Source organism: Ovis canadensis, chromosome 2 (assembly GCF_042477335.2).
Source record: "Ovis canadensis isolate MfBH-ARS-UI-01 breed Bighorn chromosome 2, ARS-UI_OviCan_v2, whole genome shotgun sequence".
NCBI lineage: Eukaryota > Metazoa > Chordata > Mammalia > Artiodactyla > Bovidae > Ovis > Ovis canadensis.
In genome coordinates this window covers 226473920-226501512 of record NC_091246.1, presented here as the reverse complement: position 1 = coordinate 226501512, position 27593 = coordinate 226473920, and the positions used below count along the sequence as shown (strand labels likewise).

At 43.3% G+C, this 27593-nt stretch overlaps 1 protein-coding gene across 4 annotated transcripts in view; it reads left to right on the top strand.

Moving 5' to 3' along the window:
- NHEJ1 (non-homologous end joining factor 1) overlaps positions 1–27593 on the top strand; it is a 90306-nt gene that overhangs the window by 2071 nt on the left and 60642 nt on the right. For 2 of the 4 annotated variants that reach the window (XM_069578373.1, XM_069578375.1), the window contains exons 2-5: positions 1146–1413; positions 2334–2546; positions 9338–9476; positions 10409–10467. In XM_069578373.1, coding sequence (XP_069434474.1) covers positions 1237–1413; positions 2334–2546; positions 9338–9476; positions 10409–10467 — 588 coding nt within the window. In that variant the 5' untranslated portion in view covers positions 1146–1236. The remainder of the gene's footprint in view (positions 1–1145; positions 1414–2333; positions 2547–9337; positions 9477–10408; positions 10468–27593) is intronic. The other 2 variants (XM_069578376.1, XM_069578374.1) reach the window with 1 other exon arrangement.

Below are 27593 nucleotides of genomic sequence, written 5' to 3'. Positions count from 1 at the left end.
ATTTAGTTATTGAAGTGGAAAGGCTGGCTTCCAGGATGTTCAGCAGGGCATGATATTGATGGCAGTGCCTTGGGTAGGGAGGTAGGCGATGAGGGAAGTGGAGTTATTTCATGGTCTCTACTTTTGCTATGTTCTGTATCTTATATTGACTTCTTAGTCATTCAGGGTCTTTTTGAAATGGAGTTGGGGCTTTTCTCTTTGCTTCTGGACATGGAGTTATTAGCTCTTTATTTGACCATAACTGTGGACCTCTTCCCTCCAAATGGGTATATGCATGTATGCACAAAGTTCACGTATAATTCCAGAGAACTTACATGCATTGACTCTAGATTAAGAATCCCTGAGAATGTATCTATATTTAGGGAAAAATGTATTTAGAGGACATATAAGTGTATATATATGCATATAGTAATTTATGTAATATATAGATATATGTTTAGTGAATATACACACCTCTAGTATTCTTGCTTGGAGAATCCCCACTGACAGAGGAGCCTGGCAGGCTATAGTCAGTCCATAGGGTCGAAGAGTCAGACACGACTGAGCAACTAAACACACACACACACACACACACACACACACACACACATATTTAAAATTCTGAGAGCTTCCAGAGTTTTGTTTTTAGATAATGATCAAATAATTTGAGTTTCCTGCTTATGACACTTATGATGTTTTATAAAAAAGAACAATTTCTTCTCTTTTAGGAATTCTGGGAAAGAATAGCACTGACATTTATTAGGAATGTGATAAAGATTCGATCTTTATCACTGCCATCAATGATATCATGCCCTGCTGAACATCCTGGAAGCCAGCCTTTCCACTTCAATAACTAAATGTGTAGCCTCAACCTAACAGATGTTCAGTAACTATGGCTACTTTACAGGCAGTTTGATCATTTTTCCTGTGGGTTAAAATGGTGTAGGTTTCCACAGTTTTACCATTGGAAAGCAGAAATTCTAGTACCCGTTTATTGAGGCTTAAATGCCATTGAAGAAGGAGATATTTTACATCCTCTAGGAATTTAATATGAGGAAAAAACCGTCAAAATTCTAGATAGAATTTTAGTGATGCTCAGCTTATTACATACCAGGAGGGTGGAGGAGAGGGGGAAGAAAGTAAATCCATTCCTTTTGTTTTCTTAGGATTTTCACGAAGCATATTTGATACAGAACTGTTTGGTGTCAGACCTGCAGGACCCTGGAGGCACTTTGCTAAATTAAGACTCTGCTGCAGATGGAGGAACTGGAGCAAGGCCTGCTGATGCAGCCATGGGCATGGCTACAGCTTGCTGAGAACTCCCTCCTGGCCAAGGTGTATATCACCAGGCAGGGCTATGCCTTGCTGGTTTCAGATCTTCAACAGGTGTGGCATGAACAAGTGGACACTAGTGTGATCAGCCAGCGAGCCAAGGTAAGTGTGAAGAGAAGTACTGCTGTGGGTGGCAGGGGACATAATTTCTTCCCTAGTGAAGGTCAGGGAACATTACCATCTCCCAGCTTGTTGGCCTGTAGGTTGCCAAGGAAGGTCAAATCAGGATAAAACAATTGCTACCAGTGTTCTGCACTTCCGCCTCTAACCCTGGGATCTTTCCATATGGGTGTGGGTATATTTCTGTAGTGTATTCAGGAGAAGGAAGAATTGTGAAGTAGGCCAGAAATGTTTTCTTCTTTCCTGTTCTGATGTTTTTATTTTCCCTCCCCTTCCTCTTCTGTCTACTATCTTCTCTTTTAAAAATGTCTTCATTTACATGGCTGCATCGGGTCTTAGTTGTGACATGTAGGATCTTTCATTCTGGCTTGAGGACTTCTTCTCTAGTTGCGGTGTGTGGGCTCCAGAGTGCACTGGCTCGGCGGTTTCTGCACATGGGCTTAGTTGCCCCTCAGCACGGGCCCTTCACTTGCTCCTCAAGGTTCTGGATCTTCCCGAACCAGGGATTGAACCCTCATACCCTGCATTGCAGGGTGGATTCTTAACCCACTAGACCACCAGGGGAGTCCCCTGCCCACTGTCTTCCTGTTAACCAGAGCTTTCCTTTGCTGTTACCTATGAGAGTCCCAGGTGGCACTAGTGGTAAAGAACCTGCCTGCCAATGCAGGAGACATAAGAGACTTGGGTTCAGTCTCTGAGATGGGAAGGCCCCCTGGAGAAAGGGAAGGCAACCCACTCCAGTATTCTTGCCTGGGAAATCCTATGGACAGAGGAGTCTGGCGGGCTGCAGTATGTGGGGTCACACAGAGTTGAACATGACTGAAGTGACTTAGCATGTGTGTACAAGGGAGTCAGTTTCCTTTTAGCATTCTTACTCTGTAGAAACCCTGCTGTCTTTTTAGGAGCTGAATAAGCGCCTGACTGCTCCTCCCGAGGCTTTTCTTTGTCATTTGGATGATCTGCTTCGCCCGTTGTTGAAGGATGCTTCTTGCCCTGGCACGGCTACATTCTCCTGTGATCACGTGGAAGAGGCACTGATTCTACGGGTGCGGAGTGAGCTTTCTGGCCTCCCATTCTATTGGAATTTCCACTGCATCCTAGCTAGCCCTTCACTGGTAAGTGCAGTTTGAACATGGGGTAGGGAAAGGGGTGCCAGCTGCTCCTTCTTCTCAAAGCTTCTCATATGAAGCTTTTGGTACTCTCTCTTCTTTTCTTTTTATTTGTAAACCCCATTTGAAATTCTTCTCCAATTAGAAAACTTTTCTTAATTAGAAAGAAGGCATAAAGGTTTCTTGACTGGTATTCCTTTCCTTATAAAAGGAGCAGAGTTTGGGTCTACATGCTTGACTGGGTATCTTTAGTCATTACTTGATTTATTGAACATTTATTAAGCATCTACTGTGGGCTAATTGTTGGGTGTTCAGATTTAAAACAATATAGCCTATTGGTGGCTCAGACAGTAAAGCGTCTGCCTACAATGCGGGAGACCTGGGTTCAATCCCTGGGTCGGGAAGATCCCCTGGAGAAGGAAATGGCAACCACTCCAGTACTCTTGCCTGGAAGATCCCATGGACGGAGGAGCCTGGTAGGTTACAGTCCATGGGGTTGCAGAGTCGGACACAACTGAATGACTTCACTTCTCTTCACTTTAGCCTATTTCTGGATTCATAATCTAATGAGAAGACAGACAAAAAGCAGGATAAAGGATGGTATATACGTTGATCAAGATAAGCTCAGGATGATTGAGAAATCTGGAAAACATTTTTGAAAAGATCTTCTGAGCTGAGTTTTGAAGATGGGTAGGAACTAATTGGAGAAAATGAAAAAAATCATTCTAGGCAAGAGTGCATTTTGAGAGGAGTGGAGGTGTATAAGTGTGGGGGAAGTGGGGGAACTTCATGACTGCAGAAAGTTGTGAGAAAAGAGGTAAACAATAACCAGATCTTGAAAGATTCTGATGAGTTTGGATTTGATCCCAAAGGCAACAGGGATTCATTGAAAAACTTTAAGCAGGGGTTTCATTTCAGTTCAGTTCAGTCGCTCAGTCATGTCCGACTCTTTGCAACCCCATGAATCACAGCACGCCAGGCCTCCCTGTCCATCACCAACTCCCAGAGTTCACTCAGACTCACGTCCATTGAGTCAGTGATGCCATCCAGCCATCTCATCCTCTGTCGTCCCCTTCTCCTCCTGCCCCCAATCCCTCCCAGCATCAGAGTCTTTTCCAATGAGTCAGCTCTTCGCATGAGGTGGCCAAAGTACTGGAGTTTCAGCTTTAGCATCATTCTCTCCAAAGAAATCCCAGGCTTAGCAGGTAATAGTCACTCACATTGGTTGCTTTTAGTTGAGTTTATCAAAATTTCCACCTTGCTTTAGACAGAATTTGTTTTTGTTTAAAACCCCTGTACCTTTTTCTAAGTAACACCAGGGGGCATTGTTCCCTCAATAATGCTTGTTGTGGCACCAAAACATTTGAGCAGCTTTGGGGAAGCCCTCCCAATAGCTACTCTTATTTTGTATCACACAGCCCTGGAAATTCAGACAAGTGAGACTGGAGAGGCAGTTCTCATTGGAAACTTATGAGCTCTAATAGTTATTTCTTTCAAAAGAATACAGTAAAGGATACTTGCATAATGATAATATAATGGAAAGTAATATGTTAAGAACACTTAGCTCTCCTAGGCAAATTTCTCTAGTCGGAGAGCGGCAATTTAAAAAGAGGCAGCAGTATTTAGAGTCGAATGAGTCTTGGTTGGCCATGGGGAGAACAATTTATTAATAATTATGCTTCAAGATATATTATTCAAAGAAGAAGAATGCCATCTCAGGGAAACCCCTGTACCTGAGAAAGCTTTATAGGGGAAAATTTAGAACCAGTGGACATGGGCGAGGATGTAGGTGGATTCTGTTTCAGGCTTGTATGTGTCTGTGAGGTCACACAGTCATAATTTTTGTTTGTTACTCATTCTTGTCATAGCTCTTATTTAATTCTTTTTGAATGAGTAACTCATGCCAAAGGCAAACACTTCAAATGGCATTTAAGGGTATGTCATTAAGAAATCGGTCTACTTTCTATTCCCTTCGCAGTCCCTCATTTTCCTTCTCTAAAACAACTACTGCTGTCACAGTCTTGTGAATTCTTAAGGAAAGCTACATATATGTTTGTGTGTATGTATCTATACATTTATATATGGATATACGTATATATATGAATATACTCATACAGTCAGAATCAGATCTTTGGATATGTATGTATTTTCACAAATGTTAACATGCTGTTCGCAGTGTCCAGTACCTTGCTTTTTTCACAAGTTTTAGAACTTGGAAATCATTCACAGTAATACATTCAGAAGACCTGCCTTAATATTTTTTTAATGGCCACATAGCATTTTGGTGAATGGATGTATCAACATGTATTTAGTTGATCTGCTGCCAGTAGATGCTTAAACTCTTTCCATTCTTTTGTTGTTGTATGTAATAAACACCCTTGTATTTACTTTTTCTATGTGTAAATGTGTGAGTAAATTCCTAGAAGTGGAATAACTGAATCAAGGAATACTTGCATCTTTAATAAATTGCTAACATAATGCCGTCTTGTCTTCTGGAGAGATTATGCAGTATAGCTCCTCCTCATCATACAAGAGAGTGACAGCTTCCCTCTTCATACAGGGAGCTTCCCCACCTCCTCTACCACATGGTGTATTCACGTTAGTAATGTGTTGATAATAGTTTTCCTATCTCTGCAAGATATTATGGGAGATATAAAGCTTCCTAACACAGAGCCCATTTCCCCTTCTGGCCAACCTCTCTTCATCACCCACACCTTCCTACTGTTCAGTCTTTCTATTATCTAATCTAATTCAGTTTTGTTGTTATTATCTTTTTTCCCAGTGTAATTCTTTTTTGGAAATAATTTTATTTCTCTGCTTTTGGCCGCACTGGGTCTTTGTAGCTGTGCTGGCTTTTCCGTAGCTGCGGCGAGCGGGGGCTACTCTCTAGGTGCGGAGCGCGGGCTTCTCTTCGTGGCGGCTTCTCCTACTGCGGAACACGGGCTCTAGGGCATCATGGCCTCAGCAGCTGTGGCTCATGGGCTCTAGAGCACAGGCTCAGTAGTTGCGCACATGGGCTTAGTTGCTCCAAGGTACCCAGGTTCTTCCTGGATCAGGGATCAAACCCATCTCTCCTGAATTGGCAGGTGGATTCTTTACCACTGAGCCACCAGGGAAGCCCTAATGTAATTCTTGATATTCCATATTTTGAGTTTCAAATTTGTCACCTCTTTGGCAATTTTATGATTCCCAGGAGTCACATCCAAAGTTTTTTTTTTTTTTTTTTTCCATAGTGGAAGGAGCACAGGGTTTGGAATCAGCAGACCTGAACTTGTAACTTAACTCCACCACTTTGACTACTTGTCTCAGCTTGGATAAGTTACTAAGTTTTTATGAGTCTTAGTCTCTTCATCTGTAAAATGAAGATACTGATCATGACCTTACTACAGAGTTGTGAGGATTAGATAAGAGAATATGTCGCATTACTTGGCCTTAGCATTAAAGTGGACCTATGAGAGCAAATATTCCAATTCCGCAATTTTTTCTTTTTAAAAAAGACAGGGACCATGAGAGTACTTGGGGGTGAAGTCATTTTCACATCCAGGTATAGTTAGAACCAGGATAGCATGTTAATCTGATTCCCAGTCTACTGTCTTTTTCATTAAATTCAAGCATGCTGTGTTTCATCTTGGGATTGATAACTGCTGTCCTGCTTTTCTGACTCATGAACATTTCAATGGGAAATCTGAAGACGTTGGGGAAAATTATAAATAGCTTTTCCTCTAGACAAGATTGGCAACTCCTGCTTCTATATCCACCACACTTCCTGACTTCCTTAGCTGTTGGGAGCTCTGTAAGGGCAGAGGCCTCACAGGGTCAGAGCACATATTTGACACCCGGTAGGTATTTATTGAATTGACTTATTGAACTGCATCTTTCCATATGTTGCTGTCCGCAGATGAAGGGGAAGAAGTGTCCCTGGCCTCCTACAGCACTTCAGCGTTTTTCCTTGTAGTGTCTGTGGATTTGCTTTGAAATCTATTGCTTCAGCCACAATGTCTTATTCTAATTAATTGATCTAAGACAGGGTTCAGCTAATGTTGAAATGAGTTATACCCCAATGATTCAGAATGGTGTAACCCCACTCTGTGAAATTATTTCAGAAGCTGAAATATTCAATGATAAAAAGCTTTTAAAAAACGCTATATAGACATTGGAGTCCTATCAATAATTGAAATAATCACCACATTTAATTAGACATGGCATTGATTAAAAGCTGTTTCTCATCATGTTTCATGCTGTTTTATTTACTACCACTCAAAGGAATTGCTGTGAAAGTAACCCCCAGAGAAAGGTTGGTTATTAACTTTAGGAGTTTCTATTATTTGAGTGCTGCTACCAAACAGACGGTGACGCTGCTCAGTTAGCAGTAGTAGTTATTTTCAATTCAGCCCACCAACCATTGACTTGCTTTCAGATAAGTATTCACCTGTTTTTCCTCCTGGTCTCCCTTGAAAAGGTCCAAACTTAAAACAATTCCTAGGAAAGAGGGTTGAGTCTGGAACAGATACATTTTCCAAAAGCAGGACTTCTGCCACACTCTGAACAGTACTGCCTGGAGGTTTAAGTTCATACTAAGGATTGAGCTGGGAGATAGTACCTGGTTGGGGTGTGCTGTGTGACAGAAAGCAGGGACCGGTCTCTATGGCTGGACTTGACTACTGGCCTCCCACGCTGCACTGTTACCCCTGCGTTTCTTGGATCCTGGTGCTGATACAAAAGCTGTTGCCATTAACCCCTAACCTCCCCCACAGCATCGCACACCCAGTGTCTTCTCTTCTAGAAATCTGTCTGTAGTGAAAGATCTCTTCCTCTCAGTTTGAGCTGTGATACGCTTGAAGCCTTTAGTAATAAGTTTTACTAGAAAGTTAATGGAAATGCACACAGAAGAGTCTGAAGAATTCAGACTTCTGATCCTGGTCCAAATGAGTCTGGCTTGTACATCTTATTGGCCACTTCAGTACCTTTTCTTCATTTCAAGCCTGTGTGGGCTATCTTGTCTAAAAGTTCTCCTGTTCAGGTCTAGGGCAGGGATTGGCATACTGTGGTCAGCAGGCCAAACCTGGCATGCTGCTTGTTTTTGTAAAGTTATATTGGAACCCAGCCACCCCCGTTTATTACATGTTGTTTATGGCGGTTTTCTTGCTACAACAGCTGAGTTGAGTATTGTGGCAGGGACTGTATGGGCCACAGACCTGAAAATATTGACCATCTTGCCCTTATAGAAAAAAATTTGCTGACCTCTGATCTAGGGCATTTCTTCTTAGTGCCTCTTAAAAGAAACAATTCTCCTTGAGGGAAAGGAAAGGAACTTTCATGATACTTCCCAGGTGTAAATGATCGAATTTAGCTATTTCTTTTTTTGGCTGGCTGTTGTACACCATGTGTAGGTGAATGGAATAGTTTTTCTATATAACTATGCATTATCATATAAGCATCACCCTAGCTGCATTACCATATAGCCATGCTTGCATCCTTCTTTACCTCTGGTTAAGAGCAAGCCATGTGGAAGGCTAGCTTATTCCTTCCTAGGCTGGTCTTTCGGTGACTGGCTTGCTTCAGTTACAACAATGATCTTAGACTTTGCTGCATTTGTGGGGACAGATTGAAACTCTGGCCTCATTGTGGGCTGTTATCAGCCCTGAACATTCAAAAAGCTAAGATCATGGCATCCATTCCCATCACTTCATGACAAATAGATGGGGAAACAATGGAAACAGCAATAAACCTTATTTTCTTGGGCTCCAAAATCACTACAGATAGTGACTGCAGCCATGAAATTAAAAGATGCTTGCTCCTTGAACGAAAAGCTATGACCAACCTAGATATTAAAAAACAGAGACTTTACTTTGCTGACAAAGGTTTGTCTAGTCAAAGCTATGGTTTTTCCAGCAGTCATGTGTGGATGTAAGAGTTGGACCATAAAGAAAATTGAGTACCAAAGAATTGATGCTTTTGAACTGTGGTGTTGGAGAAGACTCTTGAGAGTCCCTTGGACTGCAAGAAGATCAAACCGTCAATCCTAAAGGAAGTCAGTCCTAAATATTCATTGGAAGGACTGATTCTGAAACTGAAACTCCAATACTTTGGCCACCCGATCCAAAGAACTGACCCTGATGCTGGGAAAGATTGAAGGCAGGAGAAGAAGAGGGTGACAGAGGATGAGATGGTTGGATGGCATCATCAACTCGATGGACATGAGCTTGAGCAAGCTCCAGGAGTTGATGATGAACAGGGAAGCCTGGCATGCTGCAGTCCATGGGGTTGCAAAGAGTTGGACATGACTGAGTGACTGAACTGAACTGATCAGCCCTGAAATGGCTCATAGTTAGTGTCTGGGTCTGATCTGACTTTCAAAGTTCTCTACTTTCTGCTGTTGTTTGTCTTCTGTTACGCTCTAGCCAGCATACTGTTTTAGCTGGATCCACTTTCTTGAAGGTTACCTGGATCTTCTGCTTTTGTCTCTAAATTTTTGCTGAGAGTTGAGTCCACACTTACCTCTTATCACCTGTATCACAGCCTTCTTTTTACATCATGAGTCGAGGTTATCTGTTCATGTGTGCTCTCCTTTATTCTTCCCATCCTCTTATCTGTGCCACAAAGGAAATCCCTGGACCTCTTTCACATACTTATTATTATATCTGTGTTTACATTCATGTAAACATGTTGCTTGCTTATAAAAATATAAATTCCTGTGAAAACATTTGTTTTTTTAGTATTTTTTCCTAATACCTTATATAGTGTTAGGGAGTACTTAATGTGTATCTGTTGACTAATTAGTATCTCTTCCATGGAAGGTCTCCCAACATTTGATTCGACCTCTGATGGGCATGAGTCTGGCATTGCAGTGCCAGGTGAGGGACCTAACAACGTTGCTTCATATGAAAGATCTAGAGATCCAGGACTACCAGGAGAGTGGGGCTACACTCAGCCGAGGTGAGAGGACATTCTTTTAGACATCATGTGGGGTTTTTCATTTGTTTGTTTTAAATGATTTTATTTATTTATTTTTGGCTGTGCTGGATCTTTGTTGCTGTGTGGGCCAGTCACTAGTTGCGGCGCGTGGGGGCTATGCTCTAGTCGTGGTGCATGTACTTTTCATTGCAGTGGCTTCTCGTTGAGGAGCACAGCCTCTGGGGCACACGGGCTTTAGTAATTGTGGCTCCCGGGCTCTGGAGTGCAGACTCAGTAGTTGTGGCACATGGGCTTAGTTGTTCTGTGGCAAGTGGGATATTCCCAGATCAGGGAGCAAACCTGTGTCTCCTGCATTGACAGGCAGATTCTTTACTACTGAGCCACCAGAGAAGCCCAGGACATTCTTTGGGAGTTGGGTGGGGAGTGGTTGAAGGGCCTTTGGAAAGGGGGAGACTCATTTGTATTAGGGAGGTACTTCGCCAGGTGCTGGGTGCTAACCAGGAACTGGAGATTAGATGACACTTCTTTTGCTTCAAGTGTCTGGCTGGGGCCCAGGTGTCTAAGAGATGCTGTAACTGAGCCAGACATGCCCTAGGCAATGGCCAAGTAAGACTCTGGAAAGGGGCCGACAGCTGTACAAAATTGCATAAGGGCAAACATGACTTGGGACTTTAGAAGGCTGCATAGCTCCAACTTCAGATTAAAAATTCAATCCAACCTGTCTTTGTGGTGGGAAGACCTTTGAGTGCACATGCTGCCGCTGAACCCGTTGTCCTGGCTAATCATCCTTTCCTCCTCCTGCTTGTGTTCTTCTCCCACTGGATCGCTGTCTCTGGATGTTGCATTTTTATCCTTTTCCCCAAGAAGTCCTGAGCTCTGTTCCCTTTCCATCTCACAGGTAGGGAGCTCGTTCTAAGACTCATATTTTCTTTCTGTCTCCCTTCTTGTTACAGATCGGTTGAAGACAGAGCCATTTGAAGAGAATTCCTTCTTGGAACGATTTATGGTAGAGGTAAAGTGTTCCTTATTTCCTTTCTCTTTCTGCAACCTCCACTTTACTTCCTCTTTCCAGGTGTCAGAGTAGTGACTTGCATTTTGGGTATTGGGTTTGATTGCATGATTGAAAAATCTGTTTTCTAGAAAAGTAACCTACAGAAAGTCTGAAAAGCTTAAGATGGAGAAGTTGGGGAGAAGTAGGGGGAAAGAAGTAAAAGGTAGAAGTGGGCTGATTAACATTTGTAAAACATCTCTGCTGTAATACCTAGGCATTTTATTTGGTATTCTCTTGGAAAGCTTGGTTGACCAGTTGCTAAATTTTTGCTTGTTGCGATTTGATCCCAGGTCTGGATTGTGGAGCAAGGGGCTAGTCATTATTACTTGTCCCCTTGTACATCCTGCAGTAGGGGATGGTGAAAAGCACAGGGCTACCATTTGGGGACGGTCTTGTGGGCGCAGTAGGCTGTGGAAAATCACAGTGTTTATGCAAGAGGACTGGCAAGGGAATGAATGGGGAGTAGATAATTGTGGCCTGTCAGAAGCTCCTTCCTAGGTTTCCCTTCTAAGGATTGAGCTTGGCCAAAAGAAACATCTATTAAATGCCAAGCAGGGGGAATATTAATAATAGTGACCTTTGATAATACCAGTCAATATTGATCTTTTTCTCTAACTCTTCTGGGAGTTGTTGGTTGTACAGTTAGTACCCTAGTATTATTGCACTATTTTCTAATTATACATGTTACCCAGGTTGGTACTTTATTGTGTTATGCTGTTATAATATTTATCATATGTATGGATTATTCATTTTTCTGTCTTGTCTTCTAGGCTAATTTGTCAGCTCCTTGTGGGCAGGGACTGTGACTCATACTTCTTTTGAACCTGAAATTCGTGCTTTTCACAGGGCTAGGCAACAGGCAGGTGTTCTTGATTCGGATCCTTCTGTCCTGCCTCTGTCTGTTGACTGAGCAGTAGCTGCATGATGCTTGAGGTCTTAACAGTGAGAACCAGACATGTGAACGGAGCCCTCAGTCCCTCTACTAAAGCGGTTGTAATTCTGAAGGAGGAGAGATGCGTTGCTAAGTCTTGAAGCAGAACAGGTTTTAGGTATTCATGGGGAAAAAGAGACCATTAAACCAAAACTTGGGACAGAGAGATTTCCTAGGCCCTTTTTCTTTCAGATAGCTTCTCCTGTCTATAGGTTTATGTATTAAGGAGGTTAATGTAGGCTGGTATGACATGCTTGTTCCATGCCTCAGCCCCTTAGTCAAACGATGTTAGGGTTATTCTTAGCTCATCAGGGAGGTGCCTTCCTATCTAGTGCCTGCATACCTATTCAGCTTGGTTTCTCAGCAATTTTTTTCTGTATATTTTATGTGTCAGCCGTATAGAATGGCTTTGAATTGCCAAAAATGCTGTTTTCTCTCACCGTTGTGTCTCTGCACACATTGTTCCTTTATCTAGAATGCCCAATGCTCTGGTCTTTTCTAGCTTGTGAATGTCTATTAATCTTTCGAGTGTTAGCTTCAGCTTCTTCGGGAGACCTTTACAGACTGTCCTTGTAAAGATAATCCTTCTTTCCTGAGATGATAGTGCCTGGGTTCATGCCTCATTATAGCTTCATAATGATGCTGTTTGTATGCTTGCAAAAGTATGTCTTTTTCCACTGAGCTATGGACTCTTTGCTTCTCGGCCTTTTGGCTGAGATCGCAGACGGTAAAGAGTCTGTCTACGATGTGGGAGACTCGGGTTCAATCCCTGGGTTGGGAAGATCCCCTGGAGAAGGAAATGGCAACCCACTCCAGTATTGTTGCCTGGAAAATCCCATGGACAGAGGAGCCTGGTAGGCTACAGTCCATGGGGTCGCAAAGAGTCAGAGACAACTGAGCGACTTCACGTTCATGGACTCTTTGAAGGGCTTCCTTCCTTGGTGGCTCAGATGGTAAAGCGTCTGCCCGCAATGCAGGAGACCTGGGGTTCAATCCCTAGGTTGGGAAGATCCCCTGGAGAAGGAAATGGCAACCCACTCCAGTATTGTTGCCTGGAAAATCCCATGGACAGAGGAGCCTGGTAGGCTACAGTCCATGGGGTCGCAAAGAGTTAGACACAACTGAGAGACTTCACCTTCACTTTCACTTTCATGGACTCTTTGAGGGCAAGAACCGTGTTGAATGTGTTTCCATGTTTCCAGCACCAAACATAGTGCCTGGAAGTAATAGGTTCTCAATGAGTTTGTGGGTAAATATGTTGATAAACCTATGCTAGAGGGATTTTATGAAAATTGTGGCTGTGTGGGCTGTGGATCCAATGTTGCTTGTTAGACTCATATTCGGGATCTTCAGTTTTTCTTCTGATTTACTTTGTGGCTTTGATAAATCACTTCTCTCGGAGCCTCTATTTTCTCATTTGTAAAATTGGAGGCTCATTTCACACTATTGAGGTGGGGGGAACACTGTGGAACTGAATGAGAAAGCATGTAGAAAACAGGTGTTAGCCCAGGAAGGAGACTGGTGTTTTCGAACCAACTGCATCAAGAATACTGGTCCTCTAGGTTCTGGGTGGATCACATCCAAACTGCATAGACTTGTAGAGTTTTATTATATCTGGAAAAGATCTGAGAGATAGTAGTAGCTTTCCACTTCATAGCTAAAGAAATTGGGGCTCAGGGCCTTTCCTGGTGCTCCAGTGGTTAAGAATTTGCTTTGCAATGCAGGGGATGCAGGTTTGATCTCTGGTTGGGGAACAAAGATCCCACGTGCCATGGAGCATGTTGCAACTAAGACCTGTCACAGCCAAATAAATGGATAAATAAAATAAAAGCAATTGGGCCTCAGAAAGGTTAAGTGACTTGCCCAAGGTCATATGGTGGTAGCTGTAGGTTTAGGACCATCCACACTTCTTGACTCATAGTCTAGTATTATCCCTATTTTGTTTTGCTGCTTTTACTGGTCGTACACACAAATTAGAGGAGAGTCAAGGGCTGGGATAATGTTGAATTCTTATGACCTCTGGGACCACTGCACTGTCCTCAGAATGTCCTACAGAGCTGCTAGAACTGAAAGATTTCTTCCCAGGACTGCAGCATTTCTTATGGCCACTGCATCTTTTCAGCAACTCTGCTTGCCTGGGGTCCTACAAACAGGACACAGAAGGGTCATAGGGTCACTCAAGACTGAGCTAAAAGGATGTGCCATCAAAATAAGCAACATAGGAAGATAAACAAACTGGGGACAGAGAGCTCGGGATGAAGGTGCAGGGGCCAGGGCCGATGTCAGAGGGCTGTGCGGTCAGTGCCTGGGGTCTGTTTTCCTGGTTCTCACTGGGACAGTTGCTAGGCAAGGGGCCATCGAGATAGGGTGCAAGGGGCAGTGGATGGGAGGTTTCTAGGACACTAAGTCCAGGAAAAATATTTAAGGATTGAACAGGGGTTACCTCTCCATATTTAGACCTTTTGTTTTTCCTCTTCCCTTAAGAGCCTGACTTTCATTTCCAGGGAGCCCAAAGGGGCCAATCGATGGTGACCTAACTAGAGGAGGAATCCTGGCAATGCCCATTCAAGTCAGGGCTAGCCCTGTTCTCACAGAGGGCAACATCTTCACGTAGAGCATTTCCTAGGACAAGGGGCTGAGAGGCCCCTTTAGGAATGGTAGCCCCGTCAAGGATTTGGGGGCTCTGACTACACGCCAGTCAGATCGGCGTTGAGGAGGAAGTTTAGGATGAGTGGGCTGGCATGGCCCTCGCTCAGCAGGGTCCACTGGAGGGAGTTCCTTCTCCCGGCCCTGTCCGTGCCTCCCTCTCTTCATCTGGTTGCCATCAGGCCGTGTGGCTGCTGGCGTGCTCTTTATTTATTTATCCCAGTGTAATGGGGTGAGGAGGGAGCTGGCCTAAGGCTGGCATTCTGAGGCCATGCCACGAGCCACAGGCGGTTTGCATGGGTGTGTGAGTCACTGGGGCTGCCTGCTGCTCAAACCAGAGGCGGCCGGCTCAGGGATAGCAGGCAGCCCAAAATAGAGCCCCGCCCTCTGCAGCTGGCAACCCCTGGCTGGGAATCAGCCCCGGACTCTGAAACCTGGGCAGTTGTGTGAAGTTGGCTTCCTCGGGGAGGGGAGCCTTCTCAGAGATAGAGATTTTGCAGTTCTTCTTCTCTGTCTTCAGTGGAGAATATATTCAGCATAGCAGTTACTCCCATGACTGCTTTCTAAATGCCTTGTCAGACTTAAATAATCTGTTCCATGTAATTCTTAATCAATTTCTTTTTTTGTTTATTTTTTTCCACTTCTTTAAAAAATTTTTTTCTTATATATATTTTATTGAAGTAGAGTTGACTTACAATGTTTCAGGTGTACAGCAAGGAGATTCAGTTATACATATACATATATATTATTTTTGAAATTATTTTCCGTTATAGGTTATTACAAGATATTGACTATAGCTCTCTGAGCTATACAGTAAACCTTTGTTGCTTGTTGCATGTCTATTTTTTAAAGTAGAAATCTACCATTCTATTCATACTAAGTCAAACAAGTGGAATCGAATGTCATATATTTTTTTAGTTAGGTAAATATTCATGTTTTCTATAATATATATTGCACACATTATTTATAAATATGTATACAAAGGCTTTTCTACCATGCTTGATAATAAACGTTTTATTTTGTGTTGGGGTATAGCTGGTTAACAATGTTGTGAGAGTTTCAGGTGAACAGCGAAGGGACTCAGCCATGCACATAGATGTATCCGTTCTCCTCCAGATTCCCTTCCCATTCAAGTTGCCACATAACACTGAGCAGAGTTCCATGTGACCAATTTCTTTTATATAGTTCTAGTTCTACAGCTATAATTCACATTGATTTGATTCAGCATCCTGAATGCAGCCATGTCCTTTGTGTCTTGTCTAGCTTTAGGTAGTATTTTCATCCCTTGTCTGGTTTCAGCCTGATTCTAGAGCAGAGACCTCAAGCTCTGAAGATCTTCATGCCTGCTCTTATGAAGCTGGAGCTTATGTCAAAGACACTTGGGGAAGATGAGGAGTCCTTTCACCTGAAAACTGCTCTCCTGTTAAGTTCACAGACAGCTTCTGCTTGGTTTCCTTGGCTGGCTCTCCATCCTTTCCCTGGCCCTCACATGCTAGTGTTTCCCAGGGCTGGTAACCCTCCATCCCCCCACTCTTCACTCTCTCTGGTGATCTCATCCAGACCCCAGCTCCAGCTATCACTAGCACAGCCCTGAGTACTGGTTTTCTATCTCCATTAGGTTTCAGGCTCATAGTTCTTTCTGCATCTTTGACATTTCCACTTGGATGCCCCACAGGCAATACCCTAAACATGTGCAAAATTAATCATCTACTGCCCCAAACCCAGTTCTCTTCTATATTCCTTATCTTGGGGAACTGTACCACTATCTGTTTAGTTTTCTAAGCTAGAAACTTGGGAGTTATCCCCTCTTCTCTTTGTCCTTACTTTCAGAGCCTAACTTGTTAACCCCTTAAACATTTTTTTAAAATTTCTTTGTTTTGGATGCCCTGGGGCCTTCTTGCTGTGCACAGGCTTTCTCTAGTTGTGGCGAGTGGGGGTTTCTCTCTAGTTGTGGTGCATGGGCTTCTCATCATGGTATCTTCTCTTGTTGCAGAGCATAGGGCTCCAGGGCAAGAAGCCTTCCGTAGCTGTGTCCTGCGGGCTTAGCAGTTGCAGTTTCCGGGCTCTAGAGCACAGGCTCAGTAGTTGTGGCATGCGGACTTAGTTGCTCTGTGCTATGTGGGATCTTCCTGAACCAGGGATCAAACCTGTGTTCTGTGTGTTGTCAAGTGGACTCTAAACCACTGGACCAACAGGGAAGCCCTTGTTAACCCTTTTTTGAATCTACTCTTTTTCTCTGTTCCAACTTCCATTGCCTGATTAGCCATTATCTGCCCCATTTTTGGTTTGACCGTGTCACAGCTTCCTAATTTGTCTCCCAGTTAGTACTTATTTCCCTCCAATTGGACTGGAAGTTATGTCAGAGTGGTCTCTTTGAAACAGAAACCTGATAATGTCACTCTCCTGCTTAAAGTCCTTAACTGGTTCCCAGTTGCCTGCAGAAAGTGAAAGTGTTAGTCCCTCAGTCATGTCTGAATCTTTGCAACCCCATGGACTGTATCCCACCAGGCTCCTCTGTCCATGGGATTCTCCAGGCAAGAATACTGGAGTGGGTTGCCATTCCCTTCTCCAGGGGACTCTTCCTGACCCAGGGATCAAACGTGGGTCTCCTGCATTGCAGGTAGTTTCTTTACTGTCTGAGCCACCAGGGAAAGTTCAAACTCCTTGCTGCCACACAAGATGGTTCATGATGTGGTCCTGCTGACTTCTTCAGCCTGACATTATGTCTTTCCCCAGTAGCACCCCGCTCTTTCATCACGTTCAAGTATTGACAGCTTCCTGTCCATACATCTCGTGATCCATTAGCCTGGTAGTCTCTTCTTTCTTATCCTCATGGCAATCTCTTGTTCAGTTTTCCCAGCTCCGCACTGGTGTCATCCCTTTCTTGAGTCTCCCATGACAACTTTTCCCTCTCTCAGTCTGCTCTCCAGGCATAAGTATACTACCTTGTTATCCCTACAGCCCCTTGTACTTTTTCTTTTTGACTATACCACATGGCATGTGGAATCTTAGTTCCCCAACCAGGGATCGAACCTCTGCCCCTTGCAGTGGAAGTGCAAATCTTAATCACTGGACCACCAAGGAAGTCCCAGCCCCCTGTACTTACCACTGCTGTAAAATTTGTCAACAGGGAGGATGTGGAAATGAAAAGGAAGGGTAAGGAGGCAGAGGACAATTGAGTTGGCTGATCTTTTCTTATTTGGGTTTTTCCTTTAGAATGCTTGTCAATTCCTTTTCCTTAGTATACTTTCTTAACGTGGCTTCCACAGCATGATACTCTCCTGTTTTTTCTGTCTCACGGGTTGTTCCTTCTGGACTCTTTTTCTGGTTCCTTTCCCTCACCTCTTAATGTTGGAGTGCCCTAGGACTCAATCCTTGATGCTCTGATCTTTTTTCTCTCCTTTAGTGATCTCATCTAGTCTCATATCTTTAAATATCATTGCACTGATGAATCTCAAATTTAGTTTTCATTCAAGACCGATCCCCAACTCCAGACTGCCTGCTCAACATTTTGACATGGAAGTCCAATAGCATCTCACCTTTAACATGTCCAAAACTGGACTCCTAATCCTAACCCTCAAATTTGCTTTTCTAAACCCCCCTTCTCATGTTGATGGAAAGGGCTTCCCAGGTGGTGCTAGTGGTAAAGAACCTGCCTGCCAATGCAGGAGACAGTAAGAGACGTGGGTTTGATCCCTGGGTTGGGAAGATCCCCTAGAGAAGGGCATGGCAACCCATTCCAGTATGCTTGCCTAGAGAATTCCATGGACAGAGGACAATTCATAGGGCTGCAGAGTCAGAAACGATTGAAGTGACTTAGCATATCTAACACAGCACGTGTTGATGGAAGCTTCATCCATTCACTTCATAGAGCCAAAAACCTTGGAGTCCTCCTTGGAGTGAAATCTGTCCTTTTCCATCCTATATCCCGTTTATCAGTCTTGTGGCTTTACCTTCAAAGCACATCTGTAATTTCACCTCTGCTGCTACTACTCTTGTCTGAATCACCAGCATCTCTTACCTGAAGTTTTACATGAACCTCTTTATTCGTATCCCTGTTGCCACTTCTCTCTTCTGGGCCCATTACCAACAAAATGATCTTATTAAAACCAGATCCCATCATGATACTCTCCTGCTCAAAGCTGGCTTCACATTTCATTTATGGAGTAAAACCCAAAGACTTGATGATGGTCTGCAAAACCCTACATGGTCTGGACCTCTCTTCCCTCTCTGCCCCCATCACTTCACTGAAGCTACACGGAACTTGTTGCTGTTTTTCTACATTTTGAGCATCACCTCCTTTAGGTGTTTATATTCCTATTCCCTCTGCCTGGAATGGTCTTTCTTCAGGTATTTGTATGGCCAAAACCCTCCCTTCTTTTCTGTCTGTGTTAGTTATCTATTGCTGTATAACAAATAAGTCCAAAACTTCATGGCTTAAAACAACAAATATTTATCCTCTCACACAGTTTTGAAGGTTGGGAATCTAGAAGTGGCTGGGTGGGTGATTCTGGACTCAAGAGTTTCTTCTGAAACCGCAAGTCAGGATCTCAGCTGAAAAGGCCATCATCACAAGGGGCTAGAGAATTCATTTCCAAGCTCTCCGAAGTGACTCTTGGCAGGGGGTGCCATTTCATTGCCACATGGCTTATCCATAGGGCCACTCACATGACACGGCTCTGGCCTCCTCCAGAGCCAGTAATCAGAGAGGCAGACTGGGAGACCAAGACCAAGAAGGCAGCTGAAGTCTTTTTATAACTTAATCTCAGAAGTGACACCTCCACCTTGACACCATCTTGGTATATTCTTTTCCTTAGAAGTGAGTCACCAAGTCCAGGTCACACTCCAGGGAAGGGTAATTGAAGGGGAGGGGACTTCCCTGGTGGCTCAGATGGTAAAGAATATGCCTGTAATGTGGGAGAATTGGGTTAGATCCCTGGGTCAGGAAGATCCCCTGGAGAAGGAAATGGCTACCCACTCCAGTATTCTTGCCTGGATAATTCCATGGACAGAGGAGCCTGGCAGGCTACAGTCCATGGGGTTGCAAAGAGTCAGACACAACTGAGCAAGTAACACTTTCATGTTTGTTTCTTGAAGGGGAGGCATGTCAAAAAATGTGTAGACATATCTACATGGACTACAATCATGTCCTTGTTCAGGTGTCACCTTCTCAGTGGGTTTACCCTGATTATACTATTTAAGATTGTAAGCCACACCCCCACCCTTCTGCACCTGGCACTCCCATTTCACTTCACCATGCTCTACTGTTTATTTTTTCACCATAGCACTTATATTCCATATTAACATCAACTTTATTTTATTATGCTTATGGCTTATGGCCTATCTTCCCCCTGCCAGAATATTTAAACTCAGTGAAGACACGGATGTATATTTTGTGCACTGGTTTATCCAAAGTACCTAGAACAGTGCTTCCACACATGGTAGGCACTCAGGCAGTATTTGTTAATGGGTGAAGAAGTCACATCTTCTCACTTTTCCTTATTTTTACTGTCTTATGAATAGTAAACCATGAAACCATCACCTTTTGGTAGCCTGAGACTTAGACAGTACTGCTATAAACAGATGAGTAGCTTAAGGAGAGGACCACTGTCAGATTCCCGTTCTAGTACCTGCCTTGTTTCTTTGGCACTTAGTTTACTGGGACATAGTCCCAATCTGGGGAAGTATAAACCTTGAATCTTTCATTATTGAGAGATCCTGTGTGTGTGTGTGTGTGTGTGTGTGTGTGTTAGTTACTCAGTCATGTCTGACTGTTTGCAACCCCTTGGACTGTAGCCCACCAGGCTCTTCTGTCTATGGGATCCTCCAGGCAAGAATACTGGAGGGTTGCCATTCCCTTCTCCAAGGGATCTTTCTGACCCAGGGATTGAACTCGGGTCTACTGCATTGTTGGCAGATTCTTTACCATCTGAGCCACCAAGGAAGCCCATTGAGAGATCCTAGAACCTCTTTTTTAAGAGCCAGTTAAGAAACTAAATATCTCAAAAACCAAAGGAGTAAGAACCTGACAAAATCCTGGAAGGAACATTAGTCATAGAGCCCGAAGTAAGTTATTAAGTTTCTTCCTTCTTCAGCCTTTCCTGTCTCTGGGCTCTGCTTCCAAGGTTGGAGGGGCTGCTCCTCTGCCGCGTTTCTGCTCTTCACTATGCAGAGGAAGACATAGCATTCAGAGGACGTTTTTTCCCGTCTCCTTCATGGGCATCGTGAAGAAGGGCAAGTCTAGATGCATGATCCCCTCTATGACTGTGTGTGTCAGTTCTCTGATCCTTGCAGCTAGTTTATCCTTATAGAATTCAGTAGTGTGCATGTGTACTATGCCAGGTCCTATGAGCATAAATGATGATGTTGCCATCAAAGAGCTCACTGTGCTTAATGAGTGGTTATAGGGGCCACAGTAGTGGAGTGATTGGAAAAAGCTTCCTGTAAGAGATAGGACTTGAATTGGACTGTAGTTTGTTTTGTTGTTTTTTTTCCAGATTTTCCTAGGGAACTATGTGAAAGACATTTTAGGTGGGAAACACATGGACAAAGGATGTACGTTAACAAGAGTGGGTGAGGATCGGTAGAAAATAAAGTTAGTAAGGTAATACTTGAGTTGTGGAGCAGGGGGCTTAGATGCTGGCCTGGAAGATTGGTGTTTTGTGCTAGTGGTAAATGTTTTGTATTTCTTTTCTGCCTGTAATCCATTTATTTACCCGTTTCAGTCCAGTTATTAACATTTGTCATTACACGTAGTGATGTTCAAATAGGGGCACGTCTCCTAGGAGGGAGATGAGGCGCTTCCTGCTTGCAGTTAACTACTGTTACAGAGAGTGGGAAACCATGGGAAGTTTTGACTGTATAAGTGACATATGAAAGTGATCTTTTAGGAAGATTAGGCTGTCAGTGCTTTGCCTATGTGATCTGAAGAATAGTGGTGCCATTGACAGACTGGAAAAATCATGGGTGGGGCTCAATTAAATCTAATCTTGGGCCTATAAAGGAATGGCTTTCCTTATTTAAAACACAAGTCCACCAGTATTTGAGGTCTGGAATTAAAATCTCCAGGGAGGCAGGGATGGCCGCACATGTTTCTCAGCCATATTTCTTCTGAATTTTGCCTTTTCTTTGGGGTTTTCTCATTGGGATTCCTGTAGTCACCCTTGAGCCCTGCTATCAGGGCTCACCACTTCTTTTTGTCCCAAGAATGTATAGAAAGGTCTCTTTGTTTATTTTTCTTTTACAAAGTTTTAAAAGGGCCTATACTTTCAAAAGGAAATGTATTAAAAATATGAGAAAAAAACCCCACCAAAAATCAGAGGGAAAAACTAAAAGGAAATTGATATAGAAAATACAGTGGGTTAAAATTACTCATTTCCAGAAGGTAGGCTCTCTGACTCTGGGAATCCCAATAGTGAAGGGCTCTGTCACATTTAAATTCTCTTATCTTGAGTGAAAGTGTAGTCGCTCAGTATTGTCTGACTCTTTGCAACCCCATGGACTGTAGCCCACCAGGCTCCTCTGTCCATGGAATTCTCCAGGTCAGAACACTGGAGTGGGTCACCATTCCCTTCTCCAGGGGATCTTCCCGACCCAGGGATCGAACCTGGGTCTCCCACATTGCAGGCAGATTCTTTACCATCTGAGCCACAAGGGAAGCCCTGTCTCATCCTAACACACTCAAACCCAGATGACTGCATGGGATAGGTATAGTATAGAAACATGTGTGTCAGACTGGATAAAAGACAGCAGGGTTTGTAGGGGCCTGTGGGAAACTAGATGGTGCACATCTAGATACATCTAGACCCAGCCTGGCTGACACAGTATAACAGACACTGCTGCCCGGGCTGGGCATCTCGCTTCATTCAAAGGAAGTTACCCACTCTTCTAAAATGAAAACCACTTTTTTTTTTTCTGTTTAGCTTCGCCAAATCCATTTGGTTTTAACCTCTGGTCTGAGAAATCCACTTAGTTCAGAATTGAGTCATGAGGCAATGATCACTGATGCCTTATTTCTAGCAAATATTGAGTCTTTTTAGGCCTAACCTATAAGCTTCATGGGCTTCCCAGATGGTGCTAGTGGTAAAGAACCTGCCTGCCAATGCAGAAGACATAAGAGACATGGGTTCGACCCCTGGGATGGGAAGATCTCCTGGAGGAGGGCATGGCAACCCACTCCTGTATTTTTGCCTAGAGAATCTCATGGACAGAGGAGCCTGGTGGGCTACAGTCCATGGGGTTACAAAGAGCCAGACATGCCTGAGCATTCACAAATACAATAAAACTTCACACACCTCTGGAACATCTTGCCATGATTCACACAGTTGAGTTTCTCCCTTCATCCCCTAATAGAGGAACAGTTTCATAAAAGTCCATTCATTTCAGTATGACCACTTAACATAAGCCTTAGCTTGTTGAAGAAATAGTCAATGCCTTATATATAATCAGTTAATTAAAAAAACATGAGATGAGGACCTTTTTAAACACACGTTGAATTTAAATTGATTATAAAACATAGAAGTGAGAATGTTCAGGAAAAGAGTTAAAAGAAATAGAGTTGAAGCTTAGGTTGATAAAAGGACCCCTAGAAATAGATTTGGGACTATTCTACAAAGGAGCAGCATTTGAAGGCATCAGAATGGAAGCATCTTTTACTGGGAACAGCATGGAGAAAAGAACAAAAGTCCAGTGATTGAGATTTGGGGAACAAATGTAATTGGAAGGTCGTAGGAGCTAGTGAAGAAAATGTGGGTGAGATAGGAAGGAATCTGGGTAGAGGAGTAAATTAGTTAAGGAAAGGGAACTAGCAGTTATCTAATACATACTGCCTGTGCTAGACACAGTGATAGGTGCTTTAGCTAAGGTATAACTTTTAATCCTTACAACAAACCCATGAGGTTGGTGATATTATCCTCATCATAAAGAAGCAGAGGCTCAAAGGCTAAGTAATTTGCTGCAGGTCACTTCAGGTCATGGAATTTGTGTGTTTTTTTTTTTTTTCAAATCCCTTGCTCTTCCCATCACTGGGGAGGGGATCCACTGTGCTACACACAGGAGAGAGGCCAGACTGACTGCCCGAGGAAAGATCGTCATGCTGTTCAGGATCTTGAGTAACATCAGCAGATTATAGGCACCTAAAGAAGGGTTGATTGATATGACAGAGACAGTGAATATAGAACTTTCACTGGGAAGTTTCACAGTGAGAAGGTAATGAGAGCCAGCTGGAGAGCTAGAAGTGGCCTAACAACCTCTCTTTTTAAGATGGGAAGAGACATATGTATTTGAAAACAAAGGATAAGCCACTGGAGAAGGAAACATTTATGCTGGTGATGTGAAAATGACAGTGTGAAAGCAAGGCTCTACAGAGTGGAGCAAAGCGAGGGGTTAGGCCTTCCTCTGGGATTTGCAGGTGGAGTGAAGGCACAGGTGATATTTTGAAGATTGGGGACTTGATTTCTGCCTATTTCCATCTTCTTTCCCCAGGAGACATAGCCTTTTCATCTAGGAATTTTGCAGTTCTTTCCAAGGGCATTTAATTCTCCTAACTTAAAAAGAGCATCAGATGGCTCTATGATGTTTCTGTAATGCCAGAAATAGTGAAACGGACAGAAGTCAAAGTATAGGCTATATTCTTTCCCTCGTCTGAGCTCCCACAATGCTTTGTATCTTTCCTGTGTCGCGTCTCACTTTGGCCTTGTATATGAGAATCTCTATACTTATCGCCCCTTTTAGGTGATAAACTCCTTCAAGGGCAAAACTGTCTTGCTCATTTTGTTTCCCTTCTGAGTCTACAGCAGTGCCCAGTAGTAGGAGGCCCAAAATAATGAATGCTTGTAGCTCAGAGGTCTTGGCATTGGAGAAGTTTCTCCCGTTGTTCAATGTCTCTGGTTATAGAAATGAAGAGAAAAAAAAAAGTATCAAATGACTTACCTTTAAGCTTTGCCTGATCTATAGACTTTATAACTTCAGCCTTATACCCATGTTCTTTTATGATGGCTTTTGCTTGTGGGTGAAACCTCCTTTGGATAGCAAGCCACAGTGAAACATGAGACAGGGAGGCCTGGCATGCTGCAGTCCATGGGGTCGCAGAGTCAGGTATGACTGAGTGACTGAACTGAACTGAACTGAAACATGAGAGTGAGACTGAGGTCTGTAGGTTGGCAGCTCACCTGCCCAGTGTTTAGGGCACAGACAGCAGGATTTGTAGGTGTCCTTGCTATCTCTTATAATGAAACTGTCAAGGGGAAATTGCCCCAGAGTCTCAGAAAGCATTTTTTTCACTCTGTGTGGGAGATCTTTGGTCTATTTGTTTGTTGTTGTTGTTGTTTTTTAATTTGGAAATTTAAGCTCTATGTGGACAGTACTTTTTAAGTACCAGTGAAAATATTAAACAACATGGAGTCATACTGAAAAGTTAAAACGTGGTCTCTGTCCTTGAAAGTTGGACTTTTGAGAGATTAGGCATATTTACACTATGCAAAGAATATTCTAAATACATAAAATATATGTTGTCTGAGAGGAGCAATAGATTCATTTGGGTGGCATCTGGGTTTCATACCAGGCTAGTTTGGGTAAGGTATTTCTGGAAGAGGGAAATCTTGAGCTAAAATTTCAGAGGGATCTTGTAAGGTGATAGGCTGTTGAAGGAAAGACATGTCTAGGGACTTGATTCAGGTATGCAATCTGAGAAGCTCTCCCCGGATATGGTGGTTTGAGGGAATCCTGCAGAAACTGATAGGCTTCCTTCATAGCTCAGTTGGTAAAGAATCTGCCTGCAATATAGGAGACCCCAGTTCAATTCCCTGGTCAGGAAGATCTGCTGAAGGAGGGATAGGCTACCCACTCCAGTATTCTTGGGTTGCCCTTGTGGCTCAGTTAGTAAAGAATATTCCCACAATGTGGGAGACGTGGGTGTTATCCCTGGGTGGGAAGATCCCCTGGAGAAGGGAAAGGCTACCCACTCCAGTATTCTGGCCTGGAGAATTCTATGGACTGTATAGTCCATGGGGTCACAAAGCGTCAGACACGACTGAACAGCTTTCACTTTCACTTTTTCTTCAAACTGTTTGGCATCTGTTACTCTTACACTTGAAGGCTGAGCAGTTCTAATGCTGCTTCGAATCTTTTACTTCAGTGAAATCCTTCCAGCTTGGTGTAAGTGAGGCTAGGAATGAAGAGGCACTTTTGAGACAAGGATGCTGCTGCTGCTTGGTGTAAAGAGGGAATAGTCAGGGACTTCCCTGGTGGTCCAGTGGCTAAGACTCTGTGTTCCCAATGCAGGGGCCTTGGGTTTGATCCCTGATCAGGGAACTAGATCCCACATGCAGCAACTAAGACCCAGCACAACCAAATAAATAAATAATAATAAGAAGAAGAAGAAATAGTCATTGAGCATCTTAGCATTTAGTTCTCTGCAGCGCCTGGCAGCCGGGGAAAGAGCACAGTGAAACTGCTGAATTTAGTGGGTACCTAATGAGATGCTAGTTTCAAGAAGAATATCTCCCCAGGTTGGGGTCATCTCTGATACTGAGATAAATAATAATCGATAGAACCTGGGTGAGATTAGCTATCTACAGAAGGAACCCACCCATCTGTTTGTAAATATATTGATTCTGAGATGAGGTTACACATCTCAAGGGCCCAGGCCAGTACCTTAAGAAGGAAATTATGGTTGAGAAGATTAGAGCTGTAGAATTTTAAGAGCGGGAAGGGGCTTTATCAGTCTAAGGATATATCAAAGCTCTTTGTTTTACTCATAAGGAAATTAGAGCTTGCAAAGATGAAAGAAAGTAATGGAAAATCAGTGGTAGATGGGCACCAGGATCCAGGGCTCTGCACTTGCCGCCCAGTATTCTTCCATTGTGTCCCATTGCCTTGCTACATATTACACAGCTACACCTAGAACTTCATGTGGGCACTAGGCAAGACTGAGACCCGTCTACGAGCAGTAGGGAGACTCCTAACTACCTCATAACTTAATTACAAGATGGAGAAGTGGCCATGGCTAGAGAGCTGCCCCAAGAACTGCCTCATTGCTTACTCCACATCCTTTTCTTCTCTTTGTCTTGCACACCTGTAGGCTCTTATAAGCAGTTTGAGAAAAGCTGTTATACAATTAATTCATGAAGTCTGAGGAGATGCACTAACAAAAGTCAGAATTGCATAGAATGTAGGAAGAGAAAAACCAGGGAGTGACAGTTGGTTAATTTGTCTACCCCAGTGCTGCAGCAGTGCTAGTGTGAAATAAGGATGAATGGCCAGCTTTTTCTGCAGTGTATATGAGCTAGTCCATAAAGTCATTTGTTGTTTTTGCCTTTTTTCTGTGTGTAGCAAGGAGTGCTCTCGGTTTTTATCTATCTTCTCAGGAAAAATCAGCACAAGGTGTATCAGCCACTGGAATGGTTATAGCCCCCACCTTATAAACTAATAAATTGGCATTTTAATTTCTAAATTGGTCTCTTGTGATTTTAGTTAGTATCAGTCAATCCTCTGAAGTCTGATTATCCCTAAATTAACCAGTGAAGACCAAGTTAGAGACTCTGGACCTTTGGTGACGCCTTCAAAGTATAGGCTCCCACAAGATGCTGCTTTAGCAGCCATTCAGAGTCTCTCAAACTGTATATCTCTTTCCCTGCCTCAACACTTCTTATTGAAAGCCCTCAATCTCAGGGGCTCCTCTAACTCTTTCTTGGAATATCAGGGTGATTTTAAATGCACCATAGATCAGTCCTCAGAGAGTGCTTATTGAATGCTCTGCCTTTTGCTCAGTGTGATAGATGGACACGTGGCCCCTTTCATTGAACCTAACATGTACAGTAAGAAATCCTCCCATCAGTTTTGAGGCTTTGCCCAGCTGGAGAAGCTCTTCGGATGGTGAATGGGAGGTATGAAATGCTAACTGGAAGGGGGTCTCTCCCAGCACTCCCTTAACTCGTAGCTTTCCTTTCTTTGACTTCACCCACCAGCGGATGGGGAAAATATTGGTGCCCCATTGTCTCGCTCATGCCCAGTTTAGGAAATTTAGTGTCAGAGGACTTCTTGGAGTTTTGTTCCCCTGATCTATCGAGCCCTGATACCTCAGAGTTCGAGGATTGGTTCTGGCTGTACTGATCTGGTCAGAACCGCCTGGCTCAACCAGCAATCAACTGACACACAGACCCCATAGCCTCTCTCTACTGAATCAAATGGCCATTGTACTAACCTCGTATTGAGGCTCAGAATGTCAGTTTCAAGCTTGTCCTCATATATAAATATAGGTCTCTCTAGATATAAAAAGTGAGAGAGTCTGTAAGTTGCTTTTTTTTTTTTTCTATACCCCCTTTCATGGGGAAAGCTAATGAGATGCATATCATTAAAGACCCGATGTTTTGTGGGACGGAGCCTTTTAAACTGGATGTGCCTGGCTTAGTCATGGCAAATATTTACCAAAAAAAAAAAAAAAAGGGACATACCATATAAAATTAGAGTTCTGAAAATAGTACTGAGAGAGGGAGAAAGAAAAAAAAAAAAA